The sequence below is a fragment of the Thamnophis sirtalis genome, unplaced genomic scaffold (genome assembly GCF_051295495.1).
Source record: "Thamnophis sirtalis isolate CommonGarterSnake01/CBP01778 unplaced genomic scaffold, rThaSir2_p1.2 scaffold_10, whole genome shotgun sequence".
In the NCBI taxonomy this organism is placed as follows: Eukaryota; Metazoa; Chordata; class Lepidosauria; order Squamata; family Natricidae; genus Thamnophis; species Thamnophis sirtalis.
In genome coordinates, this window is record NW_028261390.1 from 54,125,775 (window position 1) to 54,153,703 (window position 27,929).

Below are 27,929 nucleotides of genomic sequence, written 5' to 3' on the forward strand. Positions count from 1 at the left end.
GTATTTTACTTTTGTAAATAAAATTTAAAACTATTAAACTATTAAAAATAAAAAAAAAATTAATTCTACAATAGGGGGCAGTGCGATGTGCAATACGTTCACATGGTGCTGTAGTAAGATACGAAAAGACATAACCAAAAGGTATATCTTAAAAAATTAAAACACACAAGAGTGGGAGCCATAGTCAGGAGGAAACCAGACAGGTAGCCAAAAGATGTTACATTTAATCACAAAAAGAAACATAGTATAAAGGATTAAGAGTAACAAAAGCACAGGAAAACCCCTGAGTCTGGCAGAAACCACTAGAAATAACAAAAGGCATAGAATCCAATCTAAAACAAGACAAACATCAATTTACCATTTACATAAGCCAGACACCTACTCTCAAGCACTCACACAGGAAACACCCTTCCCTCCTTTTGATAAGATTAACCGCAAAGACAAGACACCGGAAACGGAATCAGAAGACAAGAGAATCAAGATTAGAGCAACCTTCCGAAATAAAGATATCTTTGCAAATCATAAACTTATACAAAAGCCTCAAAGGAGGAAAACTGTATAAAAGGGAAAACCAATGCATGTATGGTGAGTTGCAGACCCAGGAACGTCTGAGCTGCCTCTCGTCCTTCCCGTTTTTCTTTCCTCAATAAAACTCATTACTTCCAGGCAGCTGTCTTCATGAAACTTTCTTTTAGCGTCGTGTTGACTCCCAGCTGAGAACGGACGGGGACAATTCTCCCAGCAGTGCAATAGTAGAATTCACTGGGCTAGGGATTTTTTGTCCTTCACCGTAAATTGTATTGGGTTGGGGGAGGAGGGGCGCACGAAGGGAGGCTCAGCCAATCTCATTGTACACAAATTATACTCTGACAATAAAGGTTTGAATTGAGTCTTTAGAGGTTTTGCATAGAGACGGATGCTGAGGTCAAAATATAACCTTTTAGCATTCCATACATCAAAAAAGAAGGGAAAGGGCGGGAACATGAACCGATTATAGCAATCCATCAATTACTTTATTATAGAGATGCAGACTAGAAAAAAATTAAATGGAGATTTTAAAAACGGAGGAAAAGTCTACACATCTTAATAGTTGCCAAGGTTGAAAAACACTCTGCTTTATGTGTGACATAGGACAGCCCCCCCCCCCCCCCCAGCCATTTTGCAAATTGCATAACTGGCTATTCATAATTTAGGCTTCATGCCTGCCAGAATGCCATGTTAAGCCTCCTATAAACTTGCCACCAGGCTGAAGAAGTATATTTATTAGGATGTCATGCAAGATATTTCCTAGTTCTACGAAATGCCCGAAAAAGACCGCTTCTCGGCCTGGAAACACCTCTCTAGGTAAAAGGCGCTCTTCTCCCTCCACGTGACGTGGAGAATTCTGGGTGGGGTCGGAACTTGCGCCGCCTCCGTTTAGGGCGCGTGCGCAGACCAGGCCACCTATGCTCGTCGCTGGAGCGCGGCTGAGAGAGCGAACGTCGCTCTCTATGGGGGAGAGAAGATGGCTCCCTTCCCAGAGGAGGTGGATGTTTTCACCGCCCCGCACTGGCGGATGAAGCAGCTCGTCGGACTCTACTGCGACAAGGTAGGTAAGGGGCTGAGGGGCGTCGTGGGAGCTGCCGCCACCGCCGCGACACACCCCCGCGTCTCGGCCTCAGCCGGCGGAATGGAGGTACTGCGCCTGCGCACAAAAGGGGAGAACCCCCTGCAGTTGCGCACTTAGGTTGCTGTCTTGCGCGCGACGCAGTTCTTCCTCTTCTTGCTTTTCTGCTTTTAGAGATGTTGATTCCCCCCCCTCCTTTAAATCCAGGAATAAAAGATCTATTTTCCTGGTGGGGTGGGGGATAACAGGCCCAAGATCTCTGGGTTCCCCCTCTCTTTGTTGTCGCTGTTTGTCAACTCCAGCAACTGGAAGATGTGAACTTCAGCTCCTTGGCTAGATAATTCTGGGAAGTAGCAATAGCAATATCACTTAGACTTATGTACCGCTTCATAGTGCTTTACAGCAATCTCTAAGCGGTTTACAGAGTCAGCATATTGCCCCCAACAATCTGGCTCCTCATTTTACTGATCTCAGAAGGATGGAAGGCTAAGTCAATTTGCCATTGAAGTCCACCCATCTTCAATTTGCTAAGATTAAGACAGTCCTTTAAGGAGCTGAAGGTCTAAAGCTACAGCTGCCTGGTGAGGTAGACTTGAGTCAGAGCCAGAGGCATTCTGAAGAGGTTGCCTCCCTCACTTGCCAGTTGCTGCCTTATAAACCTTATGAATGCAAGAGACTTATCTTTCCAAATTGTTAGCACTGTCATATTTTTCACTAGACTTCAGAATCTTCTTGTTGCTAAGGCCTAAGATAAAGACATATTAATCCATTATTTTATCATACAGATCTGGACTGCAGCAACTGCAGTCAAAACCAGCTCTGAGGCCTGTCTCTGTGAACCTTGGGTGGGACTGGGATAACACACTATTCATTACAATAAAAACAGCATCAATCAAGGTTCATAAACATAATATGTAGACTAGGAATCTACATGGTTGAATCAATCTGGTGGTAACTTTTACTTTTATGTTTTTGCAAATATTTGTTTAAAAAAAGGCATGGACATGACTAGTCGTTTGAGATCACATGCTTCTGGCATAAAAATGAGCATATTAACATTTATATTTGCTGTTTCCAACCATAAACTTCTGAGATAACAAAAGTTTCAGGAGTCTGAAAGAAAATCCAGACGGCAGAAAATTGTACTGTTGGAAAAAATATGCGTAATAGAAATGTAGTTAGGCACAAGTATTAGATACAAAACAGGATGATACAACTGAATATGAATAGGAGTCAAGCATTTAATGGATTTTTTTCTTCTGGTTTCTCTTTTTGTCACTTTTTGCTGCAAGTAGTAATAAAGTTTTTATCATTTTTCAAGACCTTAACTGAATTCAGAAGATGAAAGAACAGAACAGGAGCAATCCTCTGAAATTTGTGGCTGTAATTAATATACAGCACATGAAACATAATTGCTTGATTATTGTCAATTAAAATCAATTTGCAAAGCTAGACATTAGACATTTGGACATACAAATTGGAAAAATTAAAGAACTAGTTCTGGATCTACAAAGGAGTTTCAGGTTTGAGTGGGGAAAAAAATCAAACACTTCTATACAATCTTTATGCAGATGGAAACCATGCAACTGGAGAAAGATGAGAAACTGGAGAAAGACATTTGTATCATAATCAAGTTTGTCTTAATGAAGTAGACTGAGTCTGAGAAAAGTTATATTCTAAGGGTTTTTCTTCAAGGTGATAAAGGGTTTTTTTTTGTTTTGCATTTACAGGTTAAATTGGTTAAGCAGATAATATTCAGTTACAATGTATTTTGACACTATTATATTAGCAAGGTGTTAGATGTTTATACCTGCCTTTAAATATAAGTGATAGCATTTATCTATTTACTCAGAGGAGGTGTGAGTCTACATTTTAATCTGTAATACAAGAAAGGATTACTGGACATTCCACATGTATTGACTTGTATTTTAAAAGAAAATAACGAAAGGCACAAAGTAAATTCCAGATATTAGATCCTTTGAAAGAGTCATTGAAATTTAAGTTAGTTTATGAAATGCGGTGGAAAATAGTGCCACTTAATTTTTAGGAAAAAATATTTAGGTATGGTGAAAGAAAGAAGAGAATAACTAGTTAGCTTCTTTTGGTTGAAAGAGCAACATTTAAAAAAAAAACATCAAATCCTATATATCGTATTTTTTGGAGTATAAGGCACACCAGAGTATAAGACACACCAGTTTTAAAGAGGCAAATTAAAAAAAAGTTTTTGCACTCTGCAAACTTCCTAAAATGACTCCCTTTTTTTTCCAAAAAAAAAGCATGCATAGCTCTTAGGGGTTTGTAAAGTATTCCTGGGGTGGGGGGCAAAAACAAGCAAAAAAGGGCATTAGGAAGCTTATAGAGTGCTCCTCGGGGCTGGGGGGGGCAAAATTGAGCAAAAATGGCCCATTTTTGCTTATTTCTGCCCTCCCCAGCCCCAGGAGCTCTGAAAACCTCCTACAAGCTATGCACGGTGAAGGGGGTGAGGTTTCAGAAAGCAAAAAAATGCTGTATTCAGTGTATAAGATGCACCCAGATTTTCAGCCTCGTTTTTGAGGGGAAAAGGTGCGTCTTAAAATACGGGCAATATGTTTCAGGAAAGAGAATTATCTGAGTTGCTATTTGTGCCTTTGATCCAAGGAAGAATTCCTCTGCGGTCTCATTGTGCTCTGCGACTCTTTGCCAAAGCAAAAGTGGACCCAAGAACTTTGGAGTGTTGTCTATCGGGTATCACTTTGAGGATTAGTAATTAATATTTAAGTTTTGTCCTCTTTTCCAGGAATGGAAAAGAGATCAGGATTTCCACTCAAGTCACTGAATTTTTGGATCCAGTAAACTGCTTTGTTTTCCTGCTGACTCATATCCTGGGACAGGATCAGACACAGTGCTTTTCTAGACCTGTCCACCCATAAAAAAAAGAAGCTGGCTTACTAAAAACACCTCTCTATAGTTTGCACAAGATTGTCTTGTGCTATGTATACAAGGAACCTTGATCATAGGTATAGGTCTGGGATCAGCAGTGTATGCCTAAAAAATCATCTTTGTAATACATTTATAATGAGGAAAACCTGATCAAGGTGGAGAAATATAAACACCTGCAAAAGTTCTGAGCTTTCAGAAGTTTATATTTTTGTAAAGAAGAGTGTTATTGAATGACACACTTAAATCCTGTTAGGTTTGTTGAATTGAGCTCCACCTAGTTTGAAAGAGTTTGTACAGGTAGGATTGCATGTGCAAATACTTAAACGAGCAGTTTTAGCACAAATAAAATTGACATTGCTGATTGAGTTGTATGTAACTCATCATTATCAAGACATAAATGTAGAATGTGGGCCAGTCCTTTAAATATTAATCACTTAAAGATCACTTCTGTCACCTGAAAAAAGTTTCTTTTTTGTTCTGCAATGTAGCTATGAAAATACCTAATAATAGAAAGCAATGTGTACATGAATTTAACTTTTTGGTCTATCCATATTCCAAAAATGAGGGTTTGGTGATTTGTTCTGTTTGTTGGGTTTTGTAAAACATTTGACAGGACTATTTCACAAAGCATATTGGGTGGATAACACATCCTTCCCTGAATTATTAAAGTAGCCAAGTCCTCTGGAATAATTGGGGCAGCAGTTTATCTGTTTACTTGTGGGAGTAAGCAAAAATCCAATTTATTTCATTGACAGTTCCAGTGAAAGAAGTGTTGGGGAATATTGATCTTCAAGCTAAACAGGAAATTTAATTTTTGCTTCTCAAGCAGCTGTATTAGACTAAATATGGCACTCGAATTTGGAAGATTGTATTATTTTTGCTAGTAGAATTGTTGACAAGATACTGCTAGCTAAAACAATTGCTTTGGAATTGCATTGTTTCTGCATTCTTAGGATTCTTCGGAGCATTAACCTAATATGGTACATCAAGCTGAGTGCCATTACACCAGCTAACAAAATTGGCCAAATAGATAGATGTTTTTTAAAAGTGTGTTGTTTACCATAGTGAAATTTATGTAAACTTCTCTAGTGTCTCCAGATAGCACTATAGTGGATTGGAATGAATCTAGCAGCTAAATTCCTTCAAACAAACTTAAAAAGAAAATTGTTTTTAAAAGTTCTGTTAAAAATAAGGTACATAATTGATCAAACTGCAGTTGGTCATGATGGAGCTCTGAATGTGTCGGCATAATTGTAAACTTGATAACTAGGTACGTCTAAATGTGTCTTCTCAGAAAACATGGAAATAACCTTTTTCATATTTAAACTTTATTTTGAAGGCATAAATTATACTTATTGCATATATAATTACTGGCTGAATAAGATCTTTCAAATGAAAGATTATTTCAAATGAAAAGCCTGTAGCCCTAATTAAGAGTACTGGTAATCATAATATCTAGACTGAAAAAAATGTTTTACAATACTTGTTTATGACCATGAAATACTTTTACTTTTTTTCAGTTTTAGTGTTTCCTGAATGTTATGCTGTTTAGCTATCATAAATGCAAAAATTTTAAATAAAGTACATGTCTATGGAGATTCTCAGTCATTCAGGTGATAGTTATCTCACAGGTGCTTTTTAAAAGGCAACTGGACTGTTTTTTCCTTAAGGAAGAAGAAGAAAATATTTCCCTTCTCATCCAAGAAGCTTAATCAGTTCTGATGATGATGAGGTGATAGAAGGATAGATGATATTTGAGACTGGCTAGTGGGGAGATGGAAGGATTGGTTCTGATAGGATTGGGGGTGGTGGTGGAATGGAAGAATATTTATTTCAAGTCATGTATCTGGTCGTTAACACTCTGAGAACTCTTGAGGCCACTTGGGGGTTATCTATGCCAAGTGGCCTCAACAGTTCTCAGACAGTGCTAACAACCAGATGACTGCAAAGAAATACAATCCTTCCATCCTTACCATCCTATTAGAACCTATCCTTTCACCCCAACCATCCAGTCTTAATTGTCAATACCTATCCTTCCATCCCCCTGCCATCAGAACTGATGAAACTTTTTTGATGAGAAGCGGAATGTTTTCTTCTACCTCAAGGAAAAAACAGTCAGGTTGTCTTGACTTTATATGAATTAAAATTATAGATAAATCTGGTTATTGGTCAAATCTGATTTTTTCCCCAGTATATAACATATACTTTTAACATTTAAAAATAATACCTAAAATAATTTTTAGCAGAGCTGGATAAAACTACAGAAGTTCAAATTTAGTTAGGAATTTATAATTGGCTAATACTGTAATGGCTCCTCTCCTAACTTGAGAAAGTAAAGACTCTTGAAACGGATTATTTCAAAAGGAACCTTTAATCAAGCAGGATGGAAACCATTAGAAGCAAAGCAGCATCTGAAAACCTTTAGATGCAAATGGGATTAAGCTGATAATGACCCCTCCCCTTTGTCCGAATGCAGATTCTGACCAATACACAAGTGTGAAGATGCTTCCTTAACTCTTCTGCCCTGGGAGTCAATAAAGCACAGGTTCCCATGGCTATCTCTAGTTAGACATCAAAGTTATATATCCCACATGGCTATCATAAACATCCCTCCAGAGATGTTGGGACCTTTAGTCTCCTGGTGACAGGAAACCAATTGTAAAGTTGTAAAAGTTGTTTCAGATGTAGCTAATGGTTTAACTCCGAGGCTCCCCTCCTCCCAATTGAATGGCAGTATCACTTTTAGGGATCTGACAAATACCTTCTTAGGAATAGTTTCTTAAAAATTAATTCAAAAAACCCATAAATGTCTAATGTGCAACCCTCTATTTTTTTCAGCTTTCTAAGACAAATTTCTCCAACAACAATGATTTCCGAGCTCTCCTCCAATCATTATATGCTACATTTAAAGAGTTTAAAATGCATGAACAGATTGAAAATGAATACATCATTGGTTTACTTCAGCAACGTAGTCAAACTGTATATAATGTACATTCAGACAATAAGTTGTCAGAGATGCTTAGCCTCTTTGAAAAAGGCTTGAAAAATGTAAAGGTGAGTTTGTTTGATTTTTGGCATGGGTCAATCGAAAAATAGTTCTTAGAAAGCAGTATCAATATTGCATATAAATGATTAATTATAAAAATGGAGACTTATCATTTTCATTGATAGATATGATTCTGTGAAGGAAGCATGGTGTATGTTTGCTGCTGTAATATACTTAGAAGGGAAAATGTGTTTAACGTAAAACTTTTTTAACAAAAATGTGAATTTGAATATGATGAATTTGAAAATTAATTTTCAGAATGAATATGAGCAACTCAACTATGCGAAACAGCTAAAGGAACGATTGGAAGCTTTTACCAGAGATTTCCTTCCTCACATGAAAGAAGAAGAGGAGGTGAGTGGTTTGAGGAATGATTAAATGTTTTGAGAAACGTTTCCTTTATTTTTAATGTTTGGGTTGAATAGTGTGTATTCATCATTATTTTTATTTTTTTAAAAAAGATTTTGCCATTTATGTGTTAAAAGAAAATGCTACTTCATGAATTCTGCACTTTCTTCGAATGTACTCACTAAACTGAGAAAGTAAATTCAGCTGAAAAAATCCTGGGGTTTCAGAAAACCCATCCCCCAGCCCTGTCCTTAGCACTAGGATTTCACACTCTGAAATGTTTCAGGCTCCTTGTGTTTCTTCTCAAGTCTCTTCTGTGACATTTGCAACCATCTCCCTTGGTCATTGGATTGGTCATTAAAAAAATCTTCACAGTAACAGAGAGCGAGCTTAAACGATTTGTATATATAAGCAAATGCATTGTTCTCCTTGTAAATGAGAACAAAATAGCTTCCACCAATTTGTGAAATATTAATATGAAGCACCAAATAAACTTTTTGATTCTTTTAATTCTGTTTGTTAGTCTTCAATGCTAATTAAATTTGTAAATTAAATTTTACACCTGATATGGCTAAAGGTCTTTTCATGTAAAAACTAGATTCAAAATATATTTCAGAGTTGTCAAGAACACATATTACAAATGGAAATTCTGTAAAACCAAGCAACCCTCAGATGTTTGTTTCTTGTACCCTGGCAGGATTTAAAAATATTCTAATAATAAAAGTTAAATCGTAAACAGTATTGCAGTCTAAAGCTGGAATCTATACTAGCAGATCCTGCTAAGCAAAAGAACAGCTCACATCTATTATTCTCTTTTCTCCATCTTACTCTGGGTACTCTACTGACTACTGCTGATATGGTATATTTGTGCTGTTACACAGAGTTTAAAAAAGGCTGGTATATGTGTTTGCCATACTTCCCATTTTCATTGGACTGCAATACAACTTTGGGACAGAACTGTAGAAAAACATTTGATTTATTCATTTGCTGTGTTGCCCCTTAAAATTGCTAAATCTTCCAAGCTTGGCTTCCAAAGATTAAAATTGGTCAATGTTTATTTAACTATAGGTAGTCCTTGACTTATGACACAATTGAGCCCAAAATTTCTATTGCTAAACAAGACAGTTGTTAAATGAGTTTTGTCCCATTTTACAACCTTTCTTGCCACAGTTAAGTCAATCACTGCCATTGTTAAGTTAGTAACGTGGTTGCAAAGTGATGTCCCCAGGTGTGGGATTCTACCGGTTTGGCCTGGATCGGGCGTACTGGTAGCTCCGAAGATCTGCTGAGAGTGAACCAGTTCACTCTGACCTTCAGGTGGGCCCACCTGCCTGCCCCTGGGTTATACTTACCATATTTTTCGGAGTATAAGACACGCCTTTTTTCCTCAAAAAAGAGGCTGAAAATCTGGGTGCGTCTTATACAATAGGGCATTTTTTGCCTCCCGAAGCCCTGCCCCCCCTTCACCAAAATGGCCATGTATACCCCTATGGAGGCTTTCAGAGAACTCCTGGGGGCTAGGGAGGGCAGAAATGGGCAGAAAATGGGCCATTTTTTGCCGCCCCCCCCCCCCCAGCAGCACTCTATAAGCCTCCATAAGGCTATGTATGCAATTTTTTGGCAAAAAATGGGCCCATTTTTGCAAAAAAGTGAGCATTTTTTGCTCGGTTTTGGCCTCCCCACCCCCCAGGAGCACTCTGCAAGCCCCCCCCTCCCCAAGGCTGTTTTGGGAAGGTTTGCAGAGTGCAAAAAAACCCCTTTTGGAAAGCTCTTTAATTGATTGATGACAATTACATTGATCAAGTGCTGTACCAGCAGAAACAAAGTCTTAGGTGCTGCAGATTGTCAGCTATTTCCTTCTCCAGCACATGGATAAATGCACCTGGAAACATCTACGTACCTACCTACCTACTCTCTCTCTCTCTCACGCTCTATCTACCTACGTACCTACCTACTCTTTCTCCCTACCTATCTACTGTATTTCTCTCTCTCCATCCCTCTACCTACCTACCTACACACACTCTCTCTCTCCCCACACCTACCTACTATATTTCTCTGTGTTTATTTCTCTCTCTCTCTCTCTCTCTCTCTCTCTCTCTCCCCTTCTCCCCCGCCTACCTACTTTTTTTTAATTTGCCTCTTCAAAACCATGGTGCATCTTATACTCCGGTGCATCTTATACTCCGAAAAATAGGGTACCTATATTTCCTTGTTTTTTAGCCCAGCTGATCGGCGCAGTAGTGTGGATTGCCGCACCTCAGTTGTTTTGTGGTGAACTGTGCGTGCCTAGCGTGCGTCAGGCACATCAGGCAAGTGAGTGTGCGTGCCCAAAGTGGTTAAACTGGTAGGATACCACTCCTGGATGTCCCGTTGACTTTGCTTGTCAGAAAGTCGCAAGAGGTGATCTCATGACCCTGGAACACTGCAACCATCCCTAAATATGAACCAGTTGCCAAGCATCTGAATTTTGATCATGGGGATGCTGCAATGATTGTTAATGTAAAAAGAATAACATTTAATATTTAAAAAAAGATTAGAACATACTTTAAATGAATTTTTAATATCTCTCCAAATCCTAAATCTGCAAAACTCTGCATCCTGTGGTACCTGCTTACATTCTCTCCCTCCTTCCCTCTCTCTCTTGTTTGTCATGGTAGTACAAATAAGAAAGTATATTATTTTTTAAAAGCTTGCACTTTGGCAGGATTTTTTTTTAAAGAATTAGATGTAACTTATTGTTTCTACATGAAAATGTGCTGAATCGTCAAGGTAAATTATTGTTTTTAATAAACAGTTTTTCTATCTTGATACTATTCATGTTGATATGTATAATTTTTCCATGTTTATTATCTGTCAAATATGTTTTTCCTTTGAAGTCATCTTTGATCGTTAGCTTTGGATCTTGTTGAACAAGCATGGTTCTTGAATTCATCATTGATTATTTTAATATAAAGAATATTTGTTTATAATTCACCAAAGGCCCATAACTTTCCAAATATAAGAAAAAATGTGGTATAGAATGTAAGTTAGAATTGATGTTGAAATAGTGATCATAGTTATCCCTTAGGTTTTCCAGCCAATGTTGATGGAATATTTTACCTATGAAGAACTGAAGGACATAAAAAAGAAAGTAATTGCACAACACTGCTCACAGAAGGAAACTGCAGCAGAAATACGTAAAGGGATATGTTTGTGGAATCAAGCAGAAGAACTCCAGAAAGCTTTTAAATATTCCGTGGATGAAAAAGCAGATCATGGTAAGCCCTTAAATTGAATGAGTAGCTGGATGCATAATTCCAAAAATACCCTTGTTTAACAACAACCCCCCCCCCCCACAGCTGTCAACAGCATTCTCTTTGCTACAGTTCTAGAAATGGCTCTTTAGAGCTGAATTCTGCTAAAATTGACCAACTTGTCAAGTGCCTGAAGAGTGTCTTCTGTTTTTCAGAAACTGAAGAACCAGAACAAGCCACCAACATCGTTCATCTGCCTTCTGAGGTGATGCTGACAATTTTTAGCTATCTTAGCCCTCAAGAATTATGCCGATGTAGTCAAGTCAGCACCAAATGGTCACAGTTAGCAAAAACAGGATTTCTCTGGAAACACCTTTATCCCGTGCACTGGGCTAGAGGTAAGAGGCTGCACTCTCAATATTTTTTTATCAGCCCTAGTTTCTATTCCTAGTAATTTGCAATTTTAAACTTGATAAAAAAGTAACTAAGCATTATTTATGTTGTGCAGATAGTACTTGATTAATAACAAGTTCAGTCACCATTCAAACATATAGCAGTGCTGATAAAGTAGATTTATACTTATTTACTTTGAACCTACAGTTATCACTGTGTATGCACTGTCATGTGATTGTGATTTGAGTGCTTGGCCATCAGCGGGCATTTATCATGGTTGCAGCATCTTACAGTCACAGGATTGTATTTGCAACCATCACAGCTGGCTTCTGACAAGCAGAGTTAGAAGAGAAGCTTGCAAAAAGTCACAACTCATGGTCACATGATATCATTCTTCATAACTCTGAGTAATTTGCTTAATGGCTAAGATGATGATGATTTGATCGAAATATTTAGGTTTTTACGGTGTGAAAATTACTGTAGTAAAGGTAAAGCTTCCCCTCGCACATATGTGCTAGTCGTTCCTAACTCTAGGGGGCAGTGCTCATCTCTGTTTCAAAGCCGAAGAGCCAGCGCTGCCTGAAGACGTCTCCAGTGTCATGTGGCCGGCATGACAAAATGCCGAAGGCGCACAGAACGCTGTTACCTTCCCACCAAGGTGGTCCCTATTTTTCTACTTGCATTTTTACATGCTTTCAAACTGCTAGTTTGGCAGAAGCTGGGAAAAGTAACGGGAGCTCACTTTGTTACACGGCACTAGGGATTTGAACTGCCAACCTTTCTGATCGACAAGCTCAGCGTCTTAGTACTGAGCCACCTTTAGTTAGTAATTGTCAAACTTGGATTTGCAAAGCTAGAGAGCTTGGATACAGTTATCACTACCTTATCTTCAGTTATATATGTAGAAAACTATAAGCCAATATAGATTGAATGACCTTAAGTTAGGCGATCTCTTGCCCTTGCTTTTGAAATACAGCATTTATATTTTAGGAATTTTAAAACCTAGTCTATTCTCTTTTTAATTATATGGAAATGATATGGATCATTATTGAACTAAGTAAATAGATATTTGCTACTTTATTTATTGAGGTTTTTTAATCTCCCCCCCCCCTTCATTTTGTTTTTTATTCTAACAACAAACCTAAAAAGTATTAGCATTTTCTGATAGACATGTTTCTGGAAGCTTAAGGGTTGAGAATGAACTGTGTCTGGGAATCATTTGAATGATTCAGTCACTAAAGATTTTGTAGTTTGGAAAGGTATTGCAATGTCCCAATTTTGCATGTACTATTTTTAAAACCTATAAGGACAAGGAAGTAGTATGCAGTCTTTTCGCCTTTCTCCTGTGATCCTTTTACATACCTGTAATCAGCTTATGTTGTTATGCTGCTTGGTTATGGATTAAATGCCAAGACTACGTTAATGAATTAAATTCTTACTGACTGAATAGGAAATTGGTCCCATGGCCCACCAGGTGATCTTGATACGGAGCCAGATGAAGAATGGGTGAAAAACAGGAAAGATGAAAGTCAGGCTTTTCACGAATGGGATGAAGATGCTGATATAGATGAATCAGGTGAGTTGTCTGTCTTGTTCAGTTTTGTCTGTCCCAAAGTTCTGAACATTGAGCATTAATCTCATAGTTCGCTTCCACAAAATGACTGTGAGAATCCAAATTGGAATACTGCTCACATATATGGTGTCTGCTACGGAATGACTACATGGTCTGCCAAGTTTCTTTACCTGTTCCATTTCAAAGAGTATGATGAGATTGGCATTAAGTAAGGCTTATCTTGGGAAATGATTTCATCAGCCATTCCTAGCCTGGCCTTTTTCCTGTGTTAAATCAATAGTCCTTATAATGAGCATACTTACAACAATTTGAAATTCTGAGACTTTTAGTCCCAATATTAGGAAGGATTGGGGAAGGTTAGATTACAATTATGCTAATGATCTATAATGATCATAAGGAGGTTTCCCCCTCCTTTCTGCAAATGAAAAAAAAAGTTTGGCAAATTTTTGCTTGACTGCAGTTTGATATCTTGGTCAGGTTTGCACTTTAAGGCTTACTATAATGTGAATTGTTTGACTTTGGCTACTTGCTATATCTTAGAGAACAAGTTTGGTATAATGGCTAAGACAGTGGGTGTCAACTGCTCATCTTCACTTTCTTTGAAGCTCGCTAGCAACTAGGGGAGGAGAGGGTCATCTGGAAAGGAAGTGTGCACGCCAAAACCCATCTTCCCTGGCCGCTGAGCCCCTGGCCTCACTGGAGCAAGACACACTCAATATTACACGTGGAGAACTCCCAGTGCAAACATGGCCGCTTTTACAGCGGCAAAAGTAGCAGGAGGCCAAGTGACACACCCCATGTGCCTCGCGCACTCCTTATCTAACAGTGACGGTTGCAGCAGGCAATTTCATCTATGGAACAGTGGCCTCTCAAGTGCTGCTCCAGCCGCTTCTTCCAGCAACCACAGATGTTTTTGTAGCCGATTGTGGCTACAAAAGCAGCAGGAGGCCAAGCGATGTGCTGCACGTGGCTCACAGTGGCTTCTCAACGGCTACTGTAGTAGCAACTATTTTCAATTTTTTTAACCATTATTTTGTGTGTCAGTATGGTGATAAAAGTTAACATTTCAGAAATGTTACTGTACCTGCGGAGGTCTCCTTGTGCAATGCTCTGCTGCAGCTTTGGAGCAAACCTCTGCCTTCCCTGCACAGGATTGCAAGATTGGAGGCTCTGAAGCCATGAAGGGAGAATTTTTGGATGTGCATTTTTGCAGGGCTCCTCTGAAAGGATGAACATCAGGAAAATCCCCTCCCCTTTCTGAAAGAGACAGCCACAGGTAATATTTCTGAAATGTTAATTTTTAACAATCTCTCCCCATCACAGTTTGATTTTGCTTGAGATGTGGGAGAGGGAGAAAGATCAGAAGCTGGTAGGGTAAGGAAAACTTTCAGAAAGTGATGGGAGGGATTTTCCTGCCGATTATCGTTTCAGAAAGTGATCTGTGGGTGAGTTTTTTTTCCTGCTGATCATCCTTTCAAAGCGGAGTCCTGTGCAAAATCCTCAGGGAATATTGGGATCTAAGGGATGTTTTTAGCAAGAATGGTTCTGACGCGCTCCCACAGCAGCTGACCAACTGTACCATCGAGATCCTCCCTGGGTCTAAATTGCCAAAGCTCAAGTTGTATTCCATGATCCCCAGAGAACTGGAAGAACTCTGCATTAATAGATAAGAACCTGCAATGCGGTCTCATCCAGCCAGCAAGACCCTGGTAGCTGTCTAGGTCCTATTCTGGCAAAAGAAAGATAGCTCTTTCCGCTTGTGCATGGATTACTGCAGGCTTAATGCAGTCTGTTGTGGAGAATGTATACACCCTACACTCATGAAGGACATGCTAGCCCACTTAGCCCAGAGGAAGATCTTTGAAACTGGACTTATGCAAAATGTATTACTGAATCAGGATTAAGGAGGGAGAGGAATAGAAAACAGCTTTCAACTGGACCTTGGGTTATTTCCAATTCTGAGTGCTACCGTTTGAATTGCAAGAAGCCCCTGCTATGTTCATGCAGCTAATAAAAGTCCTGCATGAACATTTGTACAAAGAGGTGTTGGTGTATCTAGCAGACATCCTGAACTCTTCTGAAATAAAGGACAAGCATGTTAAGCTCAGACAAACTGTTAAAAAAAATTGCGGCCAGCTGTATACCAAACTTTCAAAGTTCCATAAAGACAAAATTGAATACTTGGGATACTGAATCTCACAGGAGGGGGTGGAAATGGACCCAGAGAAAGTCAGGGCAGTCCTGGAACGCCACGCCCCCCTCGCATGTGGATGCAATTCCAAAGTTTGTTAGAGTTCGCAAATTTTTACCAGAAATTTATTCCCGCTTTTGCCCAAATTTCCTTTCCCATTACAAATCTTTTGAAAATGAAATGGGAGGGAAAACCCAACCTAGACAACTATTAAATTGGACTATGGAATGCCAAGTGGCATTTGAAAAGCTCAAGCAGCTGTTTGTGCTGAAACACCCAAAACCAGATGGCCTCTTTGTAATCCAGGCAGAAGCTAGTGACGTGGCCATAGGGGCTGTGCTGCTGCAAGAAAAACCCCAGGGAACCCTTCAGCCCCATGCCAACACTTCCCAAAAATTAATGGACCCAGAACAGAGATGGGCAGTCTGGGAGAAAGAGACCTATGCACTTCGATGGGCATTGCTAACTTGGTGAGGGCCAAAAGACCCATTTGAATTGTGGCAAATCAGAAGAACCTAGAAGCTTTAAAAAACCCATGAAAGTTATCCCCCAAGCAGGCCATTGGACACCTAATTTCAATCATTCCAACTTCACTCTGTGCTATATCCCAGAGGGGGAAAAAAACTTCCTGGCCGAAGCTCTATCCTGACTGCCACCATACAAGAGTGCTAGACCCGAAATCATCCAGCCAGTCATCCCCTCTAACCAATTAGCAGCAGCAATAACCACGGAGGGCCAGGAAAAAGTCAAATCAAACATTCCCTGAGAAGTGCTAGATAAACTGAAAGCCATCTTAAAAAATGATGAATGGCTAGCGGCCCATAAAGAACAATGCAATTTCAGGGACAGACTAGCCTGGGTAGATGCAAAATTATATGTCCATGCCCCTCTTCAGGAGTTGGTTTTACAAACTTGCCACGACTCAAAAGCTGCAGGGATTTCGGATTCATAAAGACCTTGCACTTAGTCAAACAACAATTCCGGTGGTCATCTCTGAAAAAGGACATTGAAATCTATGTAGCCAGTTGACCAGTGTGTGTGTGTGTGTCAGGCAAACGATGACCAGGGAAACCCATGGGACTCCTGCAACTAGTGGTTCTGTGTGAGTGGCAAGCGCGCCCATGCTCAGCTCCATTGTGCAAGGGGCAGGTGTACGTGTCTACCATTCACACAAATGGAGCTTGGCATGTGAGTGCAGGTGCCCGCTGCTCGCACAAATGGAGTTTTGCATGTTAGTGCCCGCCACTCATACAAGTTGAGATGTGCATGTGCTGCCCAGCACTTGCGCCATCCACTTCTGTGGGCTACAGGGGTTAATACTCCTGGGCTAAGGTGCTGGCCTGGAAACTAGGAGATGATGGTTTCGAGTCTCCTATAGACATGAAAGCCAGCTCAGTGACTTTGGACCAGTTACTGCCTCAGCCTAATCTACTTTATAGGCTGTTGTTAGGAAAATAGGAAGCAGAACTATTAGCTAGGTTCACCACCTTGAATACATATAATAATGTATATATATTCTATTTTTTCTTTTCAGGCAGGAAAGTCATGTCCCATCTAGATTGTATCTGCATACAATTACTAGTCACTGATCACTGATTGAAACATACTAGTTTAGAAAGATACAAATTCTGAACCTGAACTAATACTAACATTTAGCTTAGGTGTGACTCGGGTTAATTTAAACAAAACACAGTATTAACAACATCAAATTGATCCAGGTGACATGATAAACTGTAATTAAGTATAAACTTCCAGTATTTTCTTAATACCGTAGTTTAGAACAATCATTTTTATTTTTAAATGTTTCTTCTCATTTTTTTAATTGAAGAAAATGGAGAACAATCGTCTGCTATCAGCGTTGTACAGAAGGAGAAAGACTTACTTCAAGGCATAATCCATAACATTCTGCCACGTGTAGGCTCATCAGTGAAAACCATTGTACTGGCGTACAGTTCAGCCATATCTAATAAAATGGTACAGTATACAATAAGTGATTCTCTAGAGTGTAAAAGTATCCTGAATGCGTTTTAAAAATGTGTGCCACCTTTTTTTTCTAGTTGACATTTAAGATGAGCTAATAATATATAAAGGAAATACAAGTTGAAAAGATGTTTTGCTATTTTCTGCATTCCTTTTATAATTCAGCCTTCTTAAACTTTTTTTGATATAGGTCAGACACATCTTGGAACTTTGTCCTAACCTGGAATACCTTGATCTCACTCAGACTGATATTTCTGATTCTGCATTTGAAAGGTTGATAGCTTTCATTTTAAGTAGTAGTCTGTATATATGAGAGGTTGGTTACCTTGTTACATGTTATCAATCCTAGCATTTACAGATAGTCCTCACTTAACGACAATTAGATTATTTAGATGGCGCTGAAGGAATGATGGTTGCAATTAGTCCATGAAGTTACAGTAGAAGTGTTTCAGTACCCTGACAATCATGTGATCAAAACTTGGGTGCTTGACAATTGGCCTGTATTTAGGACCACAGTGTTTGCTTCAGCTCCCCTCATTAGCATTTCTCCCCCTCCCATCTCTACGGTGCCCAGCTGATTTTTATCAACTTCCTCCTGCTGGCCTTGGGCCAAGGAGCATCCCATGGATGCATGCAGTTAGCAGAGCAGAGTGATGGAGCCTTGTCTTCAAAGGAAGCTCACAAGGCCTGGCTGGGGAGGAAATAGCAGAATGGAGTTGGGATTCCCAAGGGTGTTTTCAAGAGGCAACTGGACTTTCTTGTTTTTCTTTGAAGATATTTCGCTTCTCATCCAAGAAGCTTCTTCAGCTCTGACTGGATGATGGGAAATGGAAGGATTTATACTCCTTGCAGACAGCTGGCCATTTGCATTCTTTTAGCAGGTTAAGGTCAGCTGGAGGTTTGTGTCATCTTGGAACTGATGACATAGATAAGCCTCTAGGTGACTAACTACCTGCTAAAAGAATGCAAATGACCAGCTGTCTGCAAGCAAGAATCCTTCCATTCCCCACCATCCAGTCAGCTGAAGAAGCTTCTTGGATGAGAAGCGAAACACCTTCAAAGAAAAACAGGAAAGTCCAGTTACCTCTTGGGAAAAAAAGCACTTTTGGGACAACCATGACCTGGATGACTGAGAATCTCCATAGATGGAGTTGGGAGTTTACACAAGGCAGAAAAAACATGAGATTCTCACCTAACAAAGGAAGTGTTTTGGGAAGCATGTTGGCAGTAGGGTAAATGGCCACTGCAAAGCTTGGCACAGCTGCTTCGAAAGCCTTCCCCAGTTGTATATGCAAAGATTCATCTTTGCTTTAATGGCAGCTCCAGTGGAAGTCTTTGTGTGTGCATATTGTTGGAGGTAATTGGAAGAGTAACTGCACTGGGCATTCAGAAAGATGTGACTGCAGAAATGCAGGCAGCCTTGCTGATGCGAATACTTTTTGCAGAGCTCCCTTTCAAAGGCTTGGCAGAGACATGTTTTTCTTACAAGTTAGTCAAACAGTTATTGCTTATTAGAGAGATCCCATTTATATATCAGTCATGGTTTCTATTTGATATGTTTTTTCCTAGTATACATATCTATATTTTCACTTAAGGGTGAAAATTTTCATCTTAAGGGATGAACATTTTCATTGCATATCATATTTTTGTTATAGTGTTTTAATATTTGCTTTGGGGATGGGCTGTTAATGTACTATTAGCTGCCAGTATAAACTGTCCAAATAAATACATAAACATTATGATGTTAATTCCACACAATTATTTGTTTCAGTTGGTCTTGGATTGGTTGCTGCCAGAGTCTCCAGCATCTTGATCTCTCTGGTTGTGAAAGAATAACAGATATAGCTGTAAGAAAAATTTCTAAAGCTCTAGGGATTTTGTCTTCCCACGAAGAACGATCTCATAAAAGTTTTCAAAACAGGAGAAGAAAAACTGTGTGGAAAAACAAAGAGATTGCCTTGGAGTTCAGCAAAAAGGATTGTGGCCTGCACTATATAACAAATGAAAATGTGATTAAGGAAGAAGGAAACAAAAGCCATTGGAATGTACCAGTCAGATCAAAGGGCTTCAGCTCTACTTATATCTGGATGTTAGATGCCAAAGATCTGGCCGATATTGAAGATGCTGCAGAGTGGAAGCACAGAAATTTGGAAGGAGATTGTGTGATAGAACCAGCCTCCCCTCTCCCTTGCTCTGCATCCTGCTGCAATAAAGACATTTTTGGTTTGAGGACTAGTTTCTGTTGGCAGGAGCAGCAGCCTTGTGCTTCTGCGGCCCTGACTTACTGTGGCCATTCCTTTTGTTGTGCCGGGTCAGCATTAAAAACTTTCCAGGCACTCCCGCCTTCCCCTGTGCTACTTAACCACACACCAAGGACTAATAGGCAGATAGAGGGGAAAGACTTGGCACACTTCAAGAGTGCAAAATCGGACCAAAAGACAGCCCGAGTTCTTCAATTCCTCAGTTTGTCAGGATGTTACCAGATAACAGATAATGGTCTCAGGTAAGTAATCTGTTGCAAGAGATCACTGTAGCTGTTTGGAAAAAGCCAGAGCACAAATGCATGTCACTAGTCCTTTCTTTGGTATTTCTATTTCTCACACAACTGAGTTGACTAATAGCAATGAAGCAATGAATAGCAGTGACGGTTTTTTCCCCATTAAGAGAATCCAGAACAGGTTAGACAAGGTGACCCAAACGCATTGGTAGCCATACATTGCAATGAACAAGGACATGCATTAAATTTTGCAGCTACTGTGATTGTTGGCCAAGCAGGGACAAAACTAGCCAGAGAAATGATTGAAGCCTGGGAAATGGCCCTTCGTAAGTCAATAGGAGTGCTGATTTACTACCAGTCTATTAGGTACTTAGGAGCCAAGGGCATGGTGGCACAAGGAAACAATTAAGGACTTTAATAGCCAGCCATCAACACCCTAATTAACAACTAAAATAACAACTCTAGAAAAAGTGCAGAGAAGAGCAACCAGGATGATTAGGGGACTGGAGACTAAAACATATGAAGAATGGTTACAGGAACTGGGCATGGCTAGTCTAGTGAAGGGGAGACATAGCTGTGTTGCAATATTTGAGGGGCTGCCACAGAGCTTGGGTCAAGCTATTTTCCAAAGCCAGACAAGTAGTAATTACTTTTATTTTATTTAGTTTGTCAAACATGTAAAAGATAACAGGTATAAGTATAAACATGGACATGAAACAAGGAAAATGAGTACAAATAAAAGGAGACTGTAGAACATGGACAGAAGGCACACTGGTGCGTTTATACACACCCCTTTTATGGACCTCTTAGGAATTGGGTGAGGTCCACAGTAGATAGTTTAAAGTTGAAGCTGTGGGGATTTGTGGATGTAACAGCTGAGTCAGGTGAAGCATGCCAGACATTGACATTCTGTTGCTGAAGTCATATTTTCTGCAATCTAGTTTGGAGCAGTTTACTTGAATTTGTAGGTATTGTTTGCCTTAGTATTATGGAAGTTGAAGCTGAAGTAATCGTTGACAGTAGGATGTTGTAGCAGACACTATTGTGTACTATCCGACACCGTAGGCGGCGGCGTCACAGGTTGTCCAAGCCCAAAATTTTGAGCCTGGTGGCATAAGGAATTCTATTGTGAGCAGAGTACTCGTAAAATACCTCTAGACTCGGTCGATCGTATTAATGTCCAATATACAGTGTGGATTCCAGGCAGATGAGCTGTATTCGAGAATTGGTCTGGCAAAGGTTTTGTATGCCCTGGTTAGCAGTACAATGTTACCGGAGAAGAAGCTTCGCAAAATTAGGTTAACAACTCTTAATGCCTTTTTGGCAATGCTGTTACAGTGAGTTCTGGGGCTTAGATTGTTTGAGATGAGTACTCCCAGGGCCTTGACAGAGTGAGGGTCGTCTGTGAGGTCATATCCGCCCAGCTTGTATTTGGTATTTTAATCTTTGTTGCCAATGTGTTGGACAGAGCATTTGTTAGATGAGATTTAGAGTTGCCAATTGCGCGACCATTCTGACACATAATCAAGGTCGGTTTGTAGGGTGGCAGCATTGTCGGTGGTGTTAAATAGTTTTACATCATAATGGATGTAAACTGATCAAGGAGAGATTCAACCTAGAAATTAGAAATTTTCTGACAGTGAGAACAATCAACCAATGGAACAGCTTCATCACTGGAGGCTTTCAGGAAGAGATTGGACTATGATTTGTCAGAAATGGTGTAGGTTCTCCTGTTTTTAAATTGTTTAGCTGAGAATAATTAGAACAATTTCTTTGAGGATTTGAAAGCCTCTGTTAGCTATTATTTTTGAAATAATACTAAACTGTACATAGATCTCAAATATTGGACTGTTCTTGGTAGGTTTTGAGGTCAATCATGTATGCAGGTTAGAGTCTTTAAATGGAACTACTGCTTAGAATTATTATTTTTTAACATTTTAAAAAAAATTATTTTCTATTTTCATAACATATATCACATGTATACTATTACATAGCCAATATCCTATTGTATTAAGTAGTAATCACATCAGTTCCTCTTGCCATCAATACCCAGAAAGATAAAAACCCATTATTAGCTCTTCTGCTCTCCATACACCTCTTTCTTCTACCTCTCTCCTACCTCCTTTCTTCCCTCCATCATCCTTTTCTACTCTACTTCCCCTTCCTTTCTCCTGCTCTCTCTTCATTCCACTCCTCCTTATCCTCCTCATCTTCCCCCCTTACCCTCTCTCCTATCCCTCTCTTCCTATCTTTCTTCTCTCCTCTGTTTCCCACTCTTCCTCTCATTCACTTGGTGTATTTCAACTTCCGAGAATTATTTTGTTTTTACTCCCACCACCCTCGCTCCAAAATCTGTTGCCACTTTCCACTTTTACCTCCTGTAGATCATTAGCTTTAAGAGATGAATTGTGATTTCCCATGAACTGTTGCTATTTATGAATGCAATGGTTTGGCAGGATAATTGCATATTCCTCCCAGCATTCCTTGAATTTCTGACAGCCAGAGCATATGGGGAAAGACGGTTTTGGGTGGCCAACATTTTGCAGTTTGGATAAGAAAAATTCTTGACATGGTGTTAACTGAGTTTTGTTCTCTACTCCTAGGATGTTGGCTCTTAGAGGTGGGCTACCTTATCTAGAACACCTCAATCTCTCTGGCTGTCTGACAGTAACCAGTGCAGGTCTGCAAGACTTGGTCTCAGTATGCCCATCTCTAAATCATGAACACTTTTACTACTGTGACAACATAAACGGTAATGTCTTTTAAATGAAATGTTTGTTCATATTTCAAAATCTTTTTCTTTACATAGATGGAAGAGCTCCAATATACCGTACAAACATTTGGTAAATTGATTGTCTTGCCAAAGATAGATTTAAAATTTATTTTAAGTTTATGCTGTTTTCTTAAGGAATCATAGTTGTAAGTATTAAATAATTTAGTTTCAGTCAAATGGCTAATGATCTATTTATAAAAAAGGAATCTATTTTGGTGGGCTTGCTCTTATTCTGGCATACATGTTTGTAAAAAGATCAGAAGTGACATGTAATCTTGTTTTGAAGTTTTTATGACTTGAAATCTCAATATTTTAATTTTGAGTGCTTTCAAAGATTAACTAATTTAGTACCAATTATCTTAGTAATAATATTCTAACTACCAATTTTGTTTCCAGTGCAAAAGTACATTTAAAAATTGCATTCTTGATCAGAATTGAAATCATCGTAAGACTGAATCAGTATCTGAACTTAGACCAAAAATCATTTTGGGAATCATCTTGGCAGAAATTTTCCTGTATGATGGTTATCTTTAGCAAGTGCCTGACTTACCACTTTTTATACCTCATGAAAGTGAAATTTGCACATGAGAAATGTTGCCCTCCAAGAGTATTTCAGAATAGATTTTCAAAATGTTATGTTTCTCAATGGTGGCAATCACATTTCAGAAATGACATCTTGTGCTGCTTTCATTTTCTCTTTCCATAGTGAGGAATTCCATAATATGCAGCATTTTATTTTTACTTGAAGTATAGAAATTTGAATATACTGGGCGGGTCTACTGTTAACTGCTTACAGGAGGAAACTGAGGCCATGAGGACTTAAAATTTTCTGAGTACTTAACTATCTGAGTACTTAAATGTTCTATGCAACCAGAATTCACAATACTAGTGAGGAATATCCAGATTACACTGAAGTATATTTCTGCTGCTGCTGATTTTCTGGTTGCAACTGACAAAGTAATGTTTGATTACATCCCTTTGGTTTTATAATAGGAAAAGGACCAGCTTTTTTTTTTTTTAGTTGTTGTGAGGAAATTTTATCTCTCAGCCTTGCATTTTGAGATAAACATTCTAAAAAACACTTTCCATGTAACATTTATGAAAGCTTCTCAGAGAGAAGGGAGGAAAGTCTAATCTTAAAAGTCTTAAAAGACTTCTACAAAAGGAAATAATAAACCTTGAGAACTAGATGCTTGCAATGATTCAATTGAAATTTAAGAAGAAAAGCAAATCAGAAGCTGGTTTTCAACCTCCTTTTTGTACGGTGGAAAGCACCCCCAGAACATTTGAGTCAAATACTACTGCCGTAAATCTGCTTTTTTTTTTAAGTAATTAAAATTTCATAATGGTGATGTTAGGATTGGTTTATTACTTCAGTTTTTCTGATATTTGAAGGAATTTTAAATTTTATATGATGCTGTTTTTATCCTAATATCCTAGCACCGCTACTCTTTAATGTTTGTATTGACAGCAACTTACATTGAATGTTAGTTAAGGAACGATTCAGCTGTATTATTCTGACTTTATATATTGGAGCTTGTGAACTCTTTTCCTCCTAGCCCAGCTCCATCTCAGTTGTTGCTTTCTGCTAAGTTTGATTGAATTAGTTTGAGGGGAGGAAGCAAACATTGAAAAAAGAATGAAATAACAATTTGTATTTTTTTGCTAAAAATGTCATATTTTTAACCCAATTATAATGTTTCACTGGTAATTTGATTGTATGGAAATTACTTCTTTCAGCATTCTACTACAGACAAAACATATATGGAAAATCAGTAACAAAACTTAGGATTTTAAATCTTACTAAATTCTTCAATATGACGTTGTACTAGCACACTGATGATAGTTTAAGGCAGTGGTAGTCAACCTGGTCCCTACCGCCCACTAGCTTTCATGGTGGGCGGGAGGGGTTTGCTGTAACTCTGCTTTATAAATTTTATAAAGCAAAGTTACTTCCCTACTTTATAAATCACCGTTACTGTGGAACTGGTGGGCGGTTAGAAAATTTTACTACTAACAGATACAAAAGTGGGCGGTAGGTATAAAAAGATTTGACTACCCCTGGTTTAAGGAATCAGAAAGGATACATTAAGATTGGACACTCTGTACATTGATACACAGATGAAGTATCTATATATTGCTAGGTTGCTTGTTCTTCATTAAGAGAATTTTGACTGAAATTCAATGGCACACCTGTGAATTTTATATGCCAGGTAATACAGGCACTGGATTGCATGTTTTTTAAAAAGGAAAAAGTCCTAGCAAATGGAGGTAAGTAGCTTTTGATAGTGTTGTTGATAGCGCACTCCAGTTTTCTTAACAAAGTTTCATTAATAAGCAATGGTTCACAATGCCCCTTTAATTTTTGTGGAGTAATATACTTAGATTGGATGAATCTGTGTATTCCATATTGCTTGAATTTTGAGATTTCCCCATTCATCAATAGACCTCTTTCACTCTGGGTGATTTTGCTAGCGTAGCTTGTAAGCCTTAGTGAAAATCACAGAAACACATTTATGTTAGAACAGTTTCTGCTCAGACTGCATCCAGTCCCTTTTTCTTCCTTTCACATTTGTTCTGTCTTTGCGCAGGTCCTCACGCTGAAACTGCCAGCGGATGCCAGAACTTGCAGTGTGGTTTCCGAGCCTGCTGCCGCTCTGGTGAATGATCCGACTCTTCACATTTCTGTCTACTTCATTTAGTTCCACAGGCTTCCTCTCATGCACTTTACATCTTGTTCTTGACTGTTTTCTTTAGAAGTGTGATTTGTGGATTGTTTTTGCTCTGTAATTCAGAAACTTGTAAACAACCTGTATAGGGTTTTATAATTTTTCAGTGTTCCATACTGATTTAAAAGGTGAGAGGTTAAATTTTGTTGTGCTGTGAAAAGAAATCATTAAATCATTTAGACACCTTCACCCTGATATTTGGCACTTAAATTTGGGGGTTTTCCCCTCTATTTGTGCTAAGTCCATAAAAAAAACTTACATACTTATATATAAATCAGTGAATGTGAAACACATTTGGATAACATATATTGTTAAGTAGTTATTTTCCCCATAACCTTCTTATCCCAGAGTTGTTCTTCCTGAATTAGAGAGATTTTTTTTCGGTCTTTTAGTACTGATTTCACATTTTAGGCTTGAGGAACAGTAAATGAAACATTCCCATCAGCATCAGAGTTTGTTGGTCTATTAAAGCTACATTTACAGCAGGCTATTGTTGCCACATCATCTTGTGGGCTTCTCAAAGTATTTGCTTAACTGTAGATGCATAGCAACCATAATCCCCTACATCTTCTATGTAGACATACTAAAGATGTTGAATTTTGAAAGGGATTTTCCAAAAAGCAATTTCTCTGTGATAAGAGCAACTGTAATAAATAAACTACAGCTTTAAGAAAATTTCTTGTATCCATTTGCATGCTGGGAAGATACAAAAGTGGAAGATTAATTTGTTACTAGTGCTGGGTGGCATGTATTTACAACTAGATCTCACTGACTGCCTGGTACAGCAAAGTGGTGAAAAACTAACTGCAACCATGGAATATACACTGCTCAAAAAATTAAAGGGAACACAAAAATAAGATATCCTAGATCTGAATGAATGAAATATTCTTATTAAATACATTCATAGTTGAATGTGCTGGCAACAAAATCACACAAAAATTATCAATACTGCAATGTGCTCTACATGGGGCTGCCCTTGAAGAGCATCCGGCGACTTCAGCTAGTACAGAACGCGGCCGCGCGAGTGATCGTGGGTGCACCTCGGTTCACCCACATAACACCTATCCTCCGCGAGCTGCGCTGGCTACCTGTCGATGTCCGGATGCGCTTCAAGGTGCTATTAGTCACCCATAAAGCCCTGCATGGTAGTGGATCTGGGTACTTGAGAGACCGCCTTCTGCCAATTACCTCCCTGCGACCAATTCGATCTCATAGATTGGGCCTCCTCCGTATTCCATCGGCCGGCCAGTGCCGGCTGGCAACTACAAGGAGGAGGGCCTTCTCAGTAGTAGCCCCGACCCTTTGGAACGAGCTCCCCGTGGAGATTCGTACCCTCACCACCGTCCAGGCCTTCCGCACAGCCCTTAAGAACTGGCTAGCCCGTCAGGCCTGGGGACAAGGATAGTTGCCCCTCCCGAATGATGAATGTATGTTGCTTATTACTTTTATTATATGTGTTTATGTCATTGTTTGTATTTCCCCTCCCTGATTTTATGTGAGCCGCCCTGAGTCCCCTCAGGGAAAAGGGCGGCCTACAAATGTTAATAAACATTACAAACAAACAAACAAACATTACATCAATGGAAATCAAATTTAGCAACCCATGGAGGTCTGGATTTGGAGTTACACTCAAAATTAAAGTGGAAAAAAAAACCACAGGCTGATGCAACTTTGAGGTAATGTCCTTAAAACAAGTCAAAATGACACTCAGTAGTGCGTGTGGCCTCCACGTGCCTGAATGCCTCCCTCCAATGCCTGGGCATGCTCCTGATGAGGTGGCGGATGGTCTCCCAAGGGATCTCCTCCCACACCTGGACTAAAGCATCCCCCAACTCCTGGACAGTCTGTGGTGCAACGTGGCGTTGGTGGATGGAGTGAGACATGATGTCCAAGATGTGCTCAATTGGATTCAGGTCTGGGGAACGGGCGGGCCAGTCCATAGCATTAATGCCTTTGTCTTGCAGGAACTGCTGACACACTCCAGGCCATTGAGGTCTAGCATTGTCTTGCATTAGGAGGAACCCAGGGCCAACCGCACCAACATATGGTCTCACAAGGGGTCTGAGGATCTCATCTTGGTACCTAATGGCAGTCAGGCTACCTCTGGCGAGCACATGGAGGGCTGTGCGACCCCCTAAAGAAATGCCACCCCACACCATTACTGACCCACTGCCAAACCAGTCATGCTGGAGGATGTGGCATGCAGCAGAACATTCTCCATGGCGTCTCCAGACCCTGTCATGTCTGTCACATGTGCTAAATGTGAACCTGCTTTCATCTGTGAAGAGCACAGGGTGCCAGTGGCGAATTTGCCAATCTTGGTGTTCTCTGGCAAATGCCAAACGTCCCGCATGGTGTTGGGCTGTAAGCACAACCCTCACCTGTGGACGTCGGGCCCTCATACCACCCTCATGGAGTCTGTTTCTGACCGTTTGAGCAGCCACATGCACATTTGTGGCCCACTGGAGGTCATTTTGCAGGGCTCTGGCAGTGCTCCTCTTGTCCCTCCTTGCACAAAGGCGGAGGTAGAGGTCCTGATTCTGGGTCTTTGCCCTCCTATGGCCTCCTCGTCTCCTGGTAGCGCCTCCATGCTCTGGACACTACGCTGACAGACACAGCAAACCTTCTTGCCACAGCTCGC

At 39.6% G+C, this 27,929-nt stretch overlaps 1 protein-coding gene across 1 annotated transcript; it reads left to right on the forward strand.

Annotated features, from left to right (window-relative positions):
• The first annotated feature begins 1,430 nt into the window (after window positions 1-1,430).
• FBXL5 (F-box and leucine rich repeat protein 5) lies at window positions 1,431-25,963 on the forward strand. Its single transcript, XM_014059989.2, has 11 exons — window positions 1,431-1,588; window positions 7,364-7,579; window positions 7,830-7,925; window positions 10,987-11,176; window positions 11,368-11,550; window positions 12,996-13,121; window positions 17,138-17,283; window positions 17,480-17,562; window positions 19,061-19,792; window positions 22,390-22,538; window positions 25,151-25,963. The coding sequence occupies exons 1-11, from the start codon at window positions 1,505-1,507 to the stop codon at window positions 25,225-25,227; spliced, it is 2,082 nt and encodes a 693-aa protein (XP_013915464.2). The 5' UTR covers window positions 1,431-1,504; the 3' UTR covers window positions 25,228-25,963.
• The last annotated feature ends 1,966 nt before the right edge of the window (window positions 25,964-27,929 follow it).

What these genes read in the sequence shown, in the direction of transcription:
- FBXL5 (XM_014059989.2), top strand. Translation starts at nt 1,505, where the DNA reads ATGGCTCCCTTCCCAGAGGAGGTGGATGTTTTCACCGCCCCGCACTGG. An exon ending in CAGCCATATCTAATAAAATG is followed by an intron (nt 17,284 to 17,479) that starts GTACAGTATACA and finishes TTTTTGATATAG; the next exon opens with GTCAGACACATCTTGGAACT. An exon ending in ATAACAGATAATGGTCTCAG is followed by an intron (nt 19,793 to 22,389) that starts GTAAGTAATCTG and finishes CTCTACTCCTAG; the next exon opens with GATGTTGGCTCTTAGAGGTG.